The sequence below is a fragment of the Eptatretus burgeri genome, chromosome 6 (assembly GCF_056783735.1).
Source record: "Eptatretus burgeri isolate ZD-2024b chromosome 6, Ebu_testis_v1, whole genome shotgun sequence".
Classification (NCBI taxonomy): domain Eukaryota; kingdom Metazoa; phylum Chordata; class Myxini; order Myxiniformes; family Myxinidae; genus Eptatretus; species Eptatretus burgeri.
Window position 1 is genome coordinate 113,751,272 of NC_140966.1, and position 14,176 is coordinate 113,765,447.

The window sequence follows — 14,176 nt, forward strand, 5'->3', positions numbered from 1 at the left end:
TAAGCTGATGCAACTGTTCGTGAAGTGTGTTGAGGACACAGAAGCAGCAGATGCATCACAATATCGGTGAGGGCTTTTCTGGCACTAAATACATTATAACATGGCTTGAGAATCCGATATGGATTGTATTATTATGGTTTCTGGAATTGTACATTTTCTCACTGTAATTGTACCATGATTCTATTCATAAAATGAAATTCTCACAAATTGTCCTTTCTTTAAGAGCACAGACAAACTGAAGAAAAGGCTGCAACTCGACTGTCCCCAGCTGAGATTTTACACACCCTTCCGGTGAAATAAGTGTCAAATAGTCGTCTGTGAGAATTTGGAAGCAAGTGACTTGATTGAACAGCTTCCATCATGGGTGACAGAAACCGAAACTGAATCCGAGACCGATATGGGAACTGAACACGAAAGTGATCGCAATCAGCCAGTTTCACTGCATGATATTTCACTCCATGATGAAACAAGAACTTTGTTTACTGCTGGACTCATCTTACAACACTTCATTCAAGACGCACCTGATGTAAGTAAACCATGGCCTCCATCGTCTAACTGTCTGAACGTCAATACAGCAGAGGACTTTGTGCCCATTGAACTTTTCAATTTCATGGCTTGGTGCAGTGGTGCAAGTGATCATCCAACACTAGCAAAGTGTGTTAGTGTATCTGTTGACATCAAATTGAAAATTCTGTCAGTATGTCAGGGCATTCTCTGACAATGCTCCTGACAATGGTTGAGGAAAAGTGCATTGACGACCTGAAGAGTGGCATCCCTAACCACGCAGCGATCATTGTTGATGCGGGCCCCCTGATTCGGTCCATTAAGCCTATCCCAGCTACTTTTGGAGGGCAGGCTGATGCCATTTTCTCTGCCTTAACCAAATTTGCCAAAAACATGGATTGTGCTCGCCTAGATTTTGTTGTCGATCGCTACCGTGATATAAGCGTAAAAAATGAAGAAAAGGATAGGAGAGCGGTCAGTGGCAGTCAGAGCATACATATTTATGGTAAAGACCAAAAAACACCGAAGCAATGGTCAAAATTCATGTCAAGCAGTCAGAATAAAGAATCACTTGCTGCTTTCCTCGTGTAGGTATGGAAGGACATCAACTTGTGTGCCTACTTCGATAGGGACGTTGATGTGTTCATTACACATGGAGAGTACCGTCAGGTTCTGAGGGGTAGGAATGCCATCACAACCATTTGCTCTGTTGATGAGTTGTCATGTGACCATGAGGAAGCAGACACGTGGCTTCTTCTCCACACGCAACATGCTAGTGCAACATTTGAAGATGTTGTAATCGTGAGCTGCGACTCGGATGTGGGCATAATTTCCCTTTGTCTTCAACAAAATCTGTCCTGCAATACATTCTTCATGACTGGCAATGAGGTGTTTGAGACATCACACATCATGGATTTGCAGAAGATGACCTGTTGTCTTGGAGCTGATGTATGCAAGGCACAAATAGGTTTACAGTTTACACGCATTCACGGGATGCGATTCCACCAGCGCTTTCCATGGAAAAGGCAAGCAGAAAGCGTTCACTATTATGTTTGATCGTGACGACTACACACGGTCTTTCATCGAACTGGGACGAGGTTTCGATCTCGATGAAGTTTGCCTCAAATCCCTGGAATCCTTCGTATGTCATCTTTATGGGGAGGCCAAAACTAGATGACGTCAATGAGGCACGATACAAAATGCATTGCATCTCCGCAACATCTGGTCAAAGCCTTCCGCCAACCAAGGATGCATTACATATGCATACCTTGAGGGCCAATTACCAAGCGGCAATTCATAGGCGATCCCTTGCGCAGTCTATTGGTGCCCCTTCACCTGTAGGCGATGGGTGGGAGATTGTTGATGGGAAATTAGTCATAAAGTGGATGACCATCAATCCGGCCCCAGACATTCTTTTGAAAGTCACACAATGGGCTTTCAAAGTATCGAAGTGATCAAGTTCGAGGTGTTCATGCAAAAAGGCAAAAGTGCCATGTTCAGATTTGTGTAAATGCTCAGACTGTGACAATGTCAGCCATGCAACCAATCTTCGTGATGATTGCGATGATGGTGATGATGATGATGATGATGATGATGATGATGATGATGATGATGATGATGATGATGGCGACATTAATTGTAATGATGACCAGGATTATGATGAGGATGAAGGACACGAAATGTTAACTTAGTTTAGCGTTGTATAATTGATGTTTGTTGGCTGCAGATGTTCACATGCCATTGTCTAATGGTACCGAATGAGTGTATCGGGATTTCTTCTTACCGAAAATAAGTTTTTATATCGGTTTTAATCTTTACTAACTTCTCTTATGTGTTCTTTCTGTTGTACTACCATTGCGTATTACCTAGTTTTGAGCGCTCATGATGTCAAAGGCAATTATTGAACGAAAATTTTTGTCCACAATATACCAGAAAAATGATCCATTTCAACGAATTTCGCCATTTTTGGAAGACCCCCCCCAAACAAAACCAGATGCAGCAGCCTTCAGAACTCTCTGTAATGCGTTCACAATACAGATGATAACAAGTGTAGGCAGTTTGGTGCATGTGTGCATTTCAGAACAGTAGATATCGACGTCCAAACTTGGTTCTCAGACACGTCAAACCGACCCATTTTAACGAATTTCGCCATTTTTGGAAGACCCCCAAGAAGAAACTAGAGGAAGAAGCCTTCAGAACTCTCTGTAATAACTTTACAATACAGATGACAACTACTCGAGGCAGTTTGGAGTACGTGCGCATTTCAGATCATTAGATATCAACTTCCAAAGTTGGTTCCCAGACACTTTAAACCGACACATTTTAACAAAATCGCCATGTTTGGAAGATCCCCTAGAAGAAACCAGGTGCAGCAGTTTGGAGAACTCTCTGGAATACGTTCACTATACCAATGATAACGTGTTCTGAAAATCTTAGGTATGAGTGATGTCAATGTCTGTGGATATTGGCAGCTGAATTTACCTTCAGACACCAAAATGACCATTTGGGCTCAAATTGCCCGAATTTTGGATGGCTAGAAAAAAATACTGCAGAAATCTCCGTGGAGAACTTTGGCCCCCCATTTTATAAGGTTAATAGCTATCAGAATCCGCAAAAACCAGGTGTCCCCCTGATCAGTGGAACAAAACTCATGTTCTAGCCCCTTTTCCAGTTATGGCTGATGGCGTATTTCCTCACTCATGTCATCGAATGCCTGTTCATCATAGCTACAAATCGCTGGGTACATTACAATGCTTATGAACATCCGGAGACGTCAGTGTTCGTGGCTTGACATTTCGGGCGTTTCTGGGAGGTGTATGTTTAATGTGTTGCTAATCACGTGCCAAACTAGCCGTTTCTTAACAACTGTTTTGTTGGAATGCTTGCTTGAGTACTTAAGCCACTTGGCGAGCACTCTCCAAGCTGCTTGGTTGTTCGTTTCAGTAAAAGTATCCGTGCTGTCAAGGGAATATCGATTAGACAGACGTACGTTTCCACCTGTGTTGGACCCTGTGGTGCCGTGCGGTTTGTGTCTCGGGAGGGGTCTCATCCGCTGAAAATTGAGGATTTTAGAAATACCACCTTGTTGACCTTTTGGTCGATGTTGACCTTAAAAATAAATGGTGGGTTGAATTCAGTGACCTGAGATGCAAATGCTGTTCAAATTTCTGGTCAACAGGATGAAAATTGAGGATTTTCGAAATACCACCTTAGTTGTTGACCTTTCGTCTATGTTGATCTTTAAATAATTGGTTGGATAAATTTAGTGTCCTGAAATATAAATCCTCTTCAAATTTTATGTCAATCGGATGAAAATTGAGGATTTTAGAAATCTCACCTAAGTTGTTGACCTTTTGACCTTTTGACCTCAAAAACAATAGGCTTCTTCCTTATGACAAACTCTACCATGTGGTGAAGCTTCGTGAAGATCGGTGTAAAATTGTGACCTGCGAGCGACAGAGAGACAGACAGACAGACAAACAAACAAACAGACAAACAAACAGACGGAGAGACAGACAGACAGAATAACAAAATCGATTAACCAATATACTTGAAAAATCTTCGATTTTGCAACTACCAAACAAACAGCAGTGAAAAAAACCTCCATCCATTGCAGATGGCAGAGGTAATAACAGACAAGACCAACCAATACACTTGCGAAAATTCACTTTTAGTCCGGCAGATATGTGAAATATACTGGTAGTTTTGTGCCTTTGATGATACAAGCATAAAAGTTGGTACACAGTTATAGCATACCCTTAGGAAACATTTTGGATATAGGGACATTCCAGATTACCCCTAGGGTCAAAATGGTGGCCATTTTACAAAATGGCTGCCACGAATAACAAATTCTGCCTACAAGGTCAGCAAAGTCATATGTGCTTGGTGCAAAACACAATGTAGTGAGTATAATATGATTATTATCAACTAGTATGCACATGCTTCATTATCTACTTCATATTTGACTAAAAAATGCATCTACGGTGGTCTATGAGGGACACAGATAACAGTTTACCATCGCAATAATGCATGGCTGGAACAAGAGCTCTGCAATATGATCATGCATGTGAATGTTACCTGAATATTGTTTCTGGAAATATAAATAGATCAAAAATCAAATTTGGTGAAAAGAACTTAGACTCCATGAATATATCCATTATTAATTACATACTGGTAGCTGGCAACGTCGCGATTAAATGCATAAATTTGCGAAATCGATATTGATGTACTCACTGTATTAATTTTCATGATTGCATAATAGAAATGTTCAAACTACAATGGTGTGTTCATCTTAATTTGGGTTTAACATGGTCCTGTCCAGCGCAAAGAAATAATGTATGGTGGCCTATTGGGGACATCGAGTGACAATCACCCAAGATTGCCATTGTGTATATATGCATCTCCTCTGGGCTGGGGTTCGTAGTTGAAAACATTTTAACTCTGCTATCAGAGACAAAGAAGGCTGTTCACAAACACCACGAGCAGACCAAGCACACACAGGTAACCTTTGCTAGAGATGTGCGTTCACTCACTCAAGTCATGGGGGAGATGGGCAACCCATTTTGTGATGACAGCAAGGATCTCCTGGTGCTAGACAGCAGAGACCTGGCAGACCCAGCAGTTATCAATACTGTACGCCAGATCGAGAAGCTGGGACAAGAACCGCATGACTCCTATGTCCATGAGAGACTTATCAACCAGACAAAGCCCATCACCGACCCAATCAAGAGAAACAACCTCCCTCTCTTCAGCCGACCTCCAGTCAGAGAGAAGTCAAGAGCACAGCTGCAGGTTTCATCTTTGAAGAACGACTGCTCCCTGTTCTCCAGGTTGTTCATTGTGTCCCAGATACGTGATGGAGATCTTGATGAGTTCTTCGCACATGAGAACCAAGCATGTCCCCCTGCACTGTCACACATGGGCAAGATGAGACTTGGAACAAAGTCTGATCTGGTTGGCTGCTTAGAAGATCTGGTCCCTCAACAGGAGAATGCTGCTGCTGCTGCTCGTCCAGCAGTTGAAGTCATCATCCTTGATGGTGCAGCGATCATCAGTATGCTGCCACCTGGCACAGCAAAGACCTTCAACGAGTATGCAACAGAAGTATTCTTGCCATACATCACATCTCAGCTGCAGCATACGAGCAGGATGGATATTGTCTGGGATGAATACCTCACAGACAGTTTGAAGGCAGACACTAGGAAGAAGCGAGGCAAAGGCATCAGGAGACGAGTCGAGCCATCTCGTTCCATTCCTGGAAACTGGCAGACCTTCCTTTGCACAGATGAGAACAAGATGGAGTTGTTTTACTTCCTAGCCACCAGAGTAGCAACAACAGACACAGACAAACAAGTCATCAGCACCCACCACAAAGATGTGGTTTGTACGCAGGCCCGAGATGTTGCTGGTCTTGCCCCTTGTAGCCATGAAGAGGCTGACACAAGAATGCGACTCCATGCTGAAGACGCTGTGAGGCAGGGATACAGCAAAGTGTCGATCCGTACAGTCAACACTGATGTCGTGGTCCTTGCGGTGACAGCAGCTAGACGTCTGGACATTGGTGAGCTCTGGGTTGCTTTTGGTACAGGAAAGAACTTCAGGTTCTTGGCAGCTCACGAGATGTCTGTGGCACTGGGACCTAACAAGTGTCGAGGTTTACCATTCTTCCATGCCCTCACTGGATGCGACACCGTTTCAAGCTTCGGAGACAGGGGGAAGAAAAAAGCATGGGAAACCTGGAAAGCCTGTGATGAGGTCACTGATGTCACTGCAGCATTCTGTGCATTGGCTGCCACGCCAACTCCTTCAGCCATAGATGACCACATGGATGCACTGGAGCGTTTTGTTGTTGTGCTCTATGATCGCACCAGTAGCCAGGAACATGTCAATGAGTGTCGCAAGCATCTGTTCACCCAGAATGGCAGATCAATAGATGCTCTCCCACCAACTCGTGAAGCCCTGAAACAGCACATCAAGAGAGCTACCTACCAAGCTGGCTACTGTTGGGGCCAGATGATGGTGTCCACACCAGAGCTCCCATCGCCCAGTGACGGGGGTGGGTTCACACCGATAATGACCTGGACATATACTGGACAACCCTCCCAGAGGCAACTGAGGCATGTCAGCAACTACTAAGGTGTGGCTGCAAAAAGGGATGCAGAGGACAGTGCAAGTGTGTCAAGGCTGCACTCCAGTGCACAGCTCTATGTCACTGTGGTGGGGAGTGTACAAGAGAGTAGAACTGGGACAAGAGAGATCACAGATGATAATTATGTAACACGTACAAATGTATCCATGCATCATAGTAGACTCTGTTACCTGGATCTAGAGGTTCCACTGTATAATTTTGACTCTGTAAGTTGATGTTAGGATCAAACAGAAGCACTTCCTCTGAGTTCAAGAGTGTTAAATGAACAACAGTCATTCCATGGTGCTTGATAACAGTTTTTTGAAGAGTTTGTTGTAGAAAACCGTCCAAAAGTGCAAAAATGCACTAAAAAAATGACCAAATAAATGGTTTATTCACGCTTTGTCACCTTTATTTGCTATTTCTTATTTGCTAGAATCTATATTTAGTTAAATAAAACCACTGGTATGCTTCTTAAATATAGTTGTATCCACATGTATCCTCCTTGTACAACACAAAATCGGCTATTTTGTAAAATGGCCGCCATTTTGGCTCTGGGTAGAATCTGGAATGTCCCTCTATCCAAAAATCTTTGTAAGATACTGCCCTAGCAGTGTGCCAAATTTCATGCTTGTATCACTAAAGGCACATTTTTTTCACATATCTGCCGCACTATTTTGCAAGTAATAAACAAACAGAAAGAACAAGGGCGAGACTTGCTTTGCAAAACATGTCCTCCACCGGTTCCACTGAATGTTCAGGAGATAAAGATGTATTTGCATTTAACACACTCTCGAGACGAAACCCGAACTAAATGAAGAAGAAGAAGAAGAAACTCTCAAACTCACTGTGCTTGGATCTGTTTGGCAAAATTAAAGGAAAACATTTTTCATTTTCTGATATCTGTTACAGACAAGAAACCAATAAAGACAATGAGGATAACAAAGTGGTGAAAAAAAATTAGTTTGCTTAAACACACGCTCGAGCAGATACCGGAAGATAAATGAAGAAGAAGTTGAACATAAAGAAACTGGTGTTGGCTTCGTGGTTACGGTGGTGGTTTGGGATCCTAGGATCCTGAGTTCAAGCTCTGTTGGCTGCTGAATTAACACCAGGGGGTTCACTCACAGTCATCCTTCCGAGGTCGGTGAAATGAGTACCAGTGAAGCGGCCAAAAGGCTGCACACGAAGAGAAGGGGTATAGATGGATTTATTCAATCTGGTATTGGTGTGGTACAGGCGTGATGGGCCGAGTGGCCTCCACGTGTGCATAATTTCCTAAATCTTATAAAAATTCTGAAAACAAGAAACTCTCTATTCCACAGGAAGGGAAGGGATTGGGAGAATATAACCTGCAATTTAAATTGACGGCAATATCAATGTGTACAACTGGAAATTATTGTCAACCAGTCCTTCCATTCTATGAATAACCAATACACCACAATACATTATGATTGGTGTGTAAGAGGTAGGGATATGGTGGGAGTGTGGGAGTTAAAACAAAATCTAACACTTTTGCATGTTACTAGATAATTCAGAGAACACGATAACACAAGTTGAACTGTATGATTGAATTTAAATAAAATAAAGATTGTAAAAGTCGTGTAAATAAATTGGAGATTTTTACCGCTGTTGACACAGTGTCGACTACATCATCCGATCGAACAGGTTACACGAGTTATTTGTGCGTTTTGGTTGTGTCCTTCATTACCTCCTTCAAAACACTACGTTTCATGTTTGGGATGATTTTCAATTTTATTTGACGACCAGACAGACAGAGCAAAATAATCATCGCGCTCCTCTTGACGTGTGTGATTGGGAAGAATTCAGAGCCAAAGTACTGTTTAACGGCAGGTTCGTTTTCCTATTTGTGTTCAAAATATAACATTCAATTTAAATAAATTGTTCCTCGAACATAAACAGACGTACGGATGGATAGACACAAAACAAATGCTAAACCCTACTTTTTGCTTCATGTGCACGAGGTAATAAAGAGATTATCCCAAAGCATGCAGTCATTGCAAAGCATACAGCACAATAGCTTAAAAGATATAACGAGTTTGCATTGACAAATTAGGGATGATTCAAGGACCCCCTTTCCTATCCCTCACACTCCAAGCAGCGTGTCCGGAGCATTCACCAAAACCGGTGAAGAGATGCTGAGGGGTGGGTGAAGAAGATACGATAAACGTGCTTGGGACCAACAAGGATAGGGAAAGTACCCTTGGCTTATTGTGGCACACCAAGCTTACTGGATGTTCAATAGAAGGATGAGAGACAGAAAGGAGGATATCCTGGACCTAATCATGGATGACTGCAGGGTGACATACATTGGCTGGAGAGCCAGCGATTTCCCATCACATCACCTTAACATCACCAACAAACACTGTTTTTGTAAAAACCTCAAACATCACTTTCTGTGTTTAAGGAACAAACATTCAGGTAAAATGGAAACTCACCTGAGATATCCTTTCTTGGAAAGAAAGTATACGATTCCAGCAATGAGTGAAGGTAACCCAATCACCAGGATATGGATAAGAATCTTCCAAGTGATTGGTGGCTCTGCAGATAAATAAATAAATAATATAATAATGTCATCACACCTCAGAAGATCAAATTCCAAGCTCAAGAACCTTTTAAAGATATATATATATATATATATATATATATATATATATATATATATATATATATATATATATATATATATATATATATATATATATATATATATACAGTAGACTAGGCGCAAGTCGGCAGCGTGTAACTCGTCACTTCGCCTAAGTCGGCAGCGTCAAAAAGTCCCGAATTTATCTCATGTTAAATCCCTTTGAATAAAGGGTCATCCCTCTGTAAGTCGTCATCTCTAAGTCATCACTTCGTCTAAGTCGTCAGATGTTGTCCGTTCCCGCGTAATGGAATCTCAAGTAAATTACCACTCCTAACTCGTCACACGGAACTGCTGCCTCGTGAGAAGCCCGATTTCATGGAATCGTGATGCTCGCTCATTGGTTTACACCACCAGTGATAGGCTATTTATAACTGCGTACACACGTTGATCGCACTGCAGGCAGGACAATGGCGACTAAGCGTAAGCTTACAACTAAAACCTACCAAGAAAAATACGACATTATCCAGTTTTGCGAGGCAAACCCACTGATGAAGAAAACAGCCATAGCTGAGAAGTTGGACATCAAATGGCAGACATTGAAAGATATCTTGAAAAATAAGGGCAAGATATTTGGACAAGTGGAGAAGATCATGAGGCCAGTAGTAAGTGTGAAACGCGTGAAATGTGTGTCCTTTGAAGATGTCGATGACGCGCTCATCGTCTGGTTTCGGCAAATGTCGGCTCAGCCAAATATTCAGTTGGACGGTGAAATGTTGCTGCTGAAGGCATGTAAATTCGCTGCGGACCTCGGGCATGATGATGCCGAGACCTTGCCGATGCACTGGATAGACAGATTCAAAGTGAGGTGGGGAATCGGCAAGGTCAAGAGGTGCGGCGAATCAGGCAGCGTGGATTCGCCGATACTGTCTTTTGGTGGAGGATTGCCCAGACAACATCATGGAATACAATGACCAGTTTGAGTCCTTTCTCATGCACCAGATGCCCAAGAGTTTGAGGCAGTCAAACATAACGGATTACTTCGCGAAGGAGTAAAGAATCAATCGAGGTTCGTGTTGAAGTCCGATCATGGTTTTATATTGGCTTGTTTTGTTCATTACCGCACTCACTCACACATAGGAATTGAGTGGTAATCATCACTACGATGACTGTGTGTCATGTAATTTGTCACCATACCATCACCGATGGTATATGAGTTGTCTTACAGTTATTCATTATCTTTACTTTTGATAAACTGATTCATGAATTCCATCTTTGCTTGATCACTTTCCAACTCACCAATAAACCCCCACCTATGCCCTGAGGATTGTGTTTTCCTTTTGGTACAATAGCCAGCTCTCACACATACGTGTCCAGGCCACGCGCGACTTCATCCTTCACCCCACAGTCATCATGAATGTTCGCATACGCGTAAGTCGTCACATTTCTAAGTCGTCACTTTTTTCTCGGTCCCGATGATGACGACTTACGCCTAGTCTACTGTGCATGTATGTATATATATATATATATATATATATATATATATATATATATATATATATATATATATATATATATATATATATATATATATATATATGTATATGTATGTATATATATATATATATATATATATATATATATATATATATATATATATATGTATGTATATGTATATGTATGTATATATATGTATGTATATATATATATATATATATGTATGTATATGTATGTATATATATATATGTATATGTATGTATATATATATATTGTTGTGGTTGACGAAATTCACAAACCACCATTCAGGTCCCTTAGGTGAGATATCTCTGTGTGTATATGTGTAGTTAGGCCCAAACCCGTTGTTTCGAGGGGAATAAATGTCATTCAGTCGGGCTGCGACTCTTCAGGATAGCCGTTTTTCTTTTTACTATCTTTATTTTGGACCAGCCGCCATTACTACCACCACCAACCACGTCTCAACAGCCATCACACAACAACCACCAACCACAACGCCGCTTCACAACAACCACCAACCACAACGCTCGCTTCACAACAACAACCACCAACCACAACGCCGCTTCACAACAACAGCCACGACCTTTACCGTCATTAACTCGCCACCATCGCATCACCACCATTCTTGCGCCACTTGTGGGCACCGATACTGGACTCGTGCAGGGCGCGCACCGAGCAGCGTGTTCAGAAACATCACAGACTTTCCGAGAAAAACGGATCAAAAACGACTCACGCCCACTTCTGTTCCGTCCTATCGGAGAGCGTGGGGCGATTTGGCCCCGCCTCCAGGGCGTTGGAGTGAGGTCGCTATATGCAAATTCATGGATCAAAAAGCATTCACGCCCACTTTTCCTCGGTCCAATGGGGAGCCAGTTAGAGGTGAAGGGTCGGAGGTAAAGGGTCAAAGGTGGGGGAGCGAGGCCACGGGGGATATAAACGGCTGCGTTCGTCAGTCAAGGCAGTTCAGTTCGCGGTTGGGAGTTGTCGGTGGAGCTGGGAAGAAGTGGTAGTAGCCAGAGTTCGAGTTCGCGGTTGGGAGTTGTCGGTGGAGCTGGGAAGAAGAGGACGGAGCTGTGGAGAGGTGGCGGCGGCGAAGGCGATCGAGGGGGTGCTCGCGTCAGAGTCGGGGACTGCGGAGGGAGAGGCCGGCGGCGCGACCGAGGTCGAGGTGGAGACGCTCGTCGCGGGACCCGAGACAGGGTGATATCCTCCTCCCCCCCGAGCATCAACAACCCCCTCCTGTTTCCCCCCGCGCTGAGATAGTGCGACAAGGGGGCCCCTTTCCCACCCCCTACCAGACACTGTCCGCGAGGCCCGCGGAGTTGGGGCGCCACCGCCGCTCATGCTCTCATCATCAGACGGGTAGGCCCGACACGGTCTCGGCCCCAGGTTCGTCTACCTCCCCCTCATCCTGGAGGGTGGTTCTTTTTCTTTTGCTTTGGGTATCTGTGTTGTCGGTGCCGTCTGTGAAGTAAAATTGTATAAGTGTTGCCGTGTGCTCGGTAGTCGGATAGCTCTGCATTGTGTTTCTCTTTATATTTGCTTTTGTGTAATATTGTGTTTCTTCTCCTTTTACATGTGCTTTTGGTGGAATTGTATATGTGTGCTTCCCTGCTCATCGCGAAATAAATGTGAGTTATGTTGAACTGTTTTTCCCGCTTCGCTTCGTCTCTTTCTTTCATTGAATCTCCATCTTGCTTCACGTAAAGGGCTGGTCGTGGGCTAAAACGCCCGATAATTAATCGAACCGTCGAGGCCGACGAATAACACCGCCGGTTATCCTGATAGTACGGAACGGGTGGCCACTTAAAGTGGCCCGTGTCCGCAGTCGACCTGCGGCGAGGTGCGATCGCCCGGTCTACCCTCCGGGTGGGTACTTAGGTAGGTCGAATTTGGCGAGCAACCCTATCCCACGCGGGGGCCGATTGGCACGATCGTGGTGGAGATCAAAGGTCCACCCGTGACTAGTTCCTCGGCGTTAGTCCGAGAGGGTCACGACTGGATTGTCCGTCCGGTGGGCGACGTGCCGCGATTCGAGTTACGTGGCCGTTCGCACGCCGGCGGGCGCGAATCAAGAATAATATATATATATATATATATATATATATATATATATATATATATATATATATATATATATATATATGTATGTATATATATATATATATATATATATATATATATGTATGTATATATATATATATATATATATATATATAAATATAAAGATATATATATATATATATATATATATATATATATATATATATATATATATATATATATATATATATATATATATATATAATATACATCTTTATATATCTGCTGGTGGCTCAATGTTGGATCAATGGGTGGAAAGGACAAGCAAAGATAGGTTGAAACATCAACAAGGAATTTATTATGAAGAAAAAACAAATAAACTGAAGAACTTTTTATTTCTTTGTTGTGAAAATAGGTAAATTCAAATCAATCAACATAATCTCAAGCAAATAAAGAATTAAACAGGCATTGATAAATAAAATAATAATAAAAAAAACATATAAAGAGCAGATGATTATCATAATGCCTAACTTAAAGGCCCCATGACACTCAAAAGTTTCTGGTTATTTATGTATTAAGTTGACCTTCCTCATGACGAAATCACCCATGTTTCTTTTTGAAAATAAAAAATGGGATAATTAGACCAATATTTCGAACATTTTGGTGCTTTTCACAACTTGCTTTGCCCCGCCCCTTAAAAAGTTGACTTCATTGAACTGCAGCGTTGACGTCATCTGCAGAAACTCGCACAGAGTGGATTGACTCGAGATGTCACGCGCTGTATAAAGTACGTACAAATGCATTGTGCACATGTGTTTGCTATCTCACTGATCATCTTAATTCCTGTGATTGTTTCGCGGAAAATAAATTCTGCTTCTGAGCCGTGTATGCACAACAATCACGAGGCAATTATTTATCCCTTTACTACCTTGTCGTGGTCGTGAACAAATCCAATACATGTATGCACAATAAAGGGCTATACCATGTCCATAAAATATTAAATGTTACTGTTGAACGTTTCCATTAAAAAAGAAACTTACAGGGACATACAAGTAAAATACCAAAGATTAATAGTGCATTATTTCAAGGTGCAAGGAGAGAATTTTAAATTCAAACAATGTGAAAAACCTGTACCCACATTTTGCAGCTTATTGAATTGTTCGTTGAAACCAGCCTGTTGGGAGAGGGACGATCCCACATACATGCAAGCCAGATATAGCTGCACTCGGCATACATGGGTTTATTCGAAAGTGAAGGTACTGCTTCCATTGGCTTGCTATTCATTAACATTTAGCCAAAATGCTGAAATAAATGAACAGGGAAAAATATGTTGGCACAACTATGAAAAACAAATTTATCTGTCCTATTACACGGCCTCA

At 42.3% G+C, this 14,176-nt stretch overlaps 1 protein-coding gene across 3 annotated transcripts in view; it reads right to left on the reverse strand.

Annotated features, from left to right (window-relative positions):
* LOC147025658 (scavenger receptor cysteine-rich domain-containing protein DMBT1-like) overlaps window positions 1-14,176 on the reverse strand; it is a 74,463-nt gene that overhangs the window by 3,444 nt on the left and 56,843 nt on the right. The window contains exons 8-9 of one of the 3 annotated variants that reach the window (XR_015059624.1): window positions 13,936-14,099; window positions 9,091-9,193 (exon numbers count right to left, since the gene is read on the reverse strand). The exons of 1 other annotated variant lie outside the window; for it this stretch is intronic. Coding sequence is in view for 1 of the 2 variants with exons in the window: in XM_085886867.1 (XP_085742993.1) it covers window positions 9,091-9,193 (103 nt within the window). In the remaining variant the exon portion in view is untranslated. Of the gene's footprint in view, window positions 1-9,090; window positions 9,194-13,935; window positions 14,100-14,176 lie in introns of those variants that run through there. One more of the 3 variants, XM_085886867.1, reaches the window with a different exon arrangement.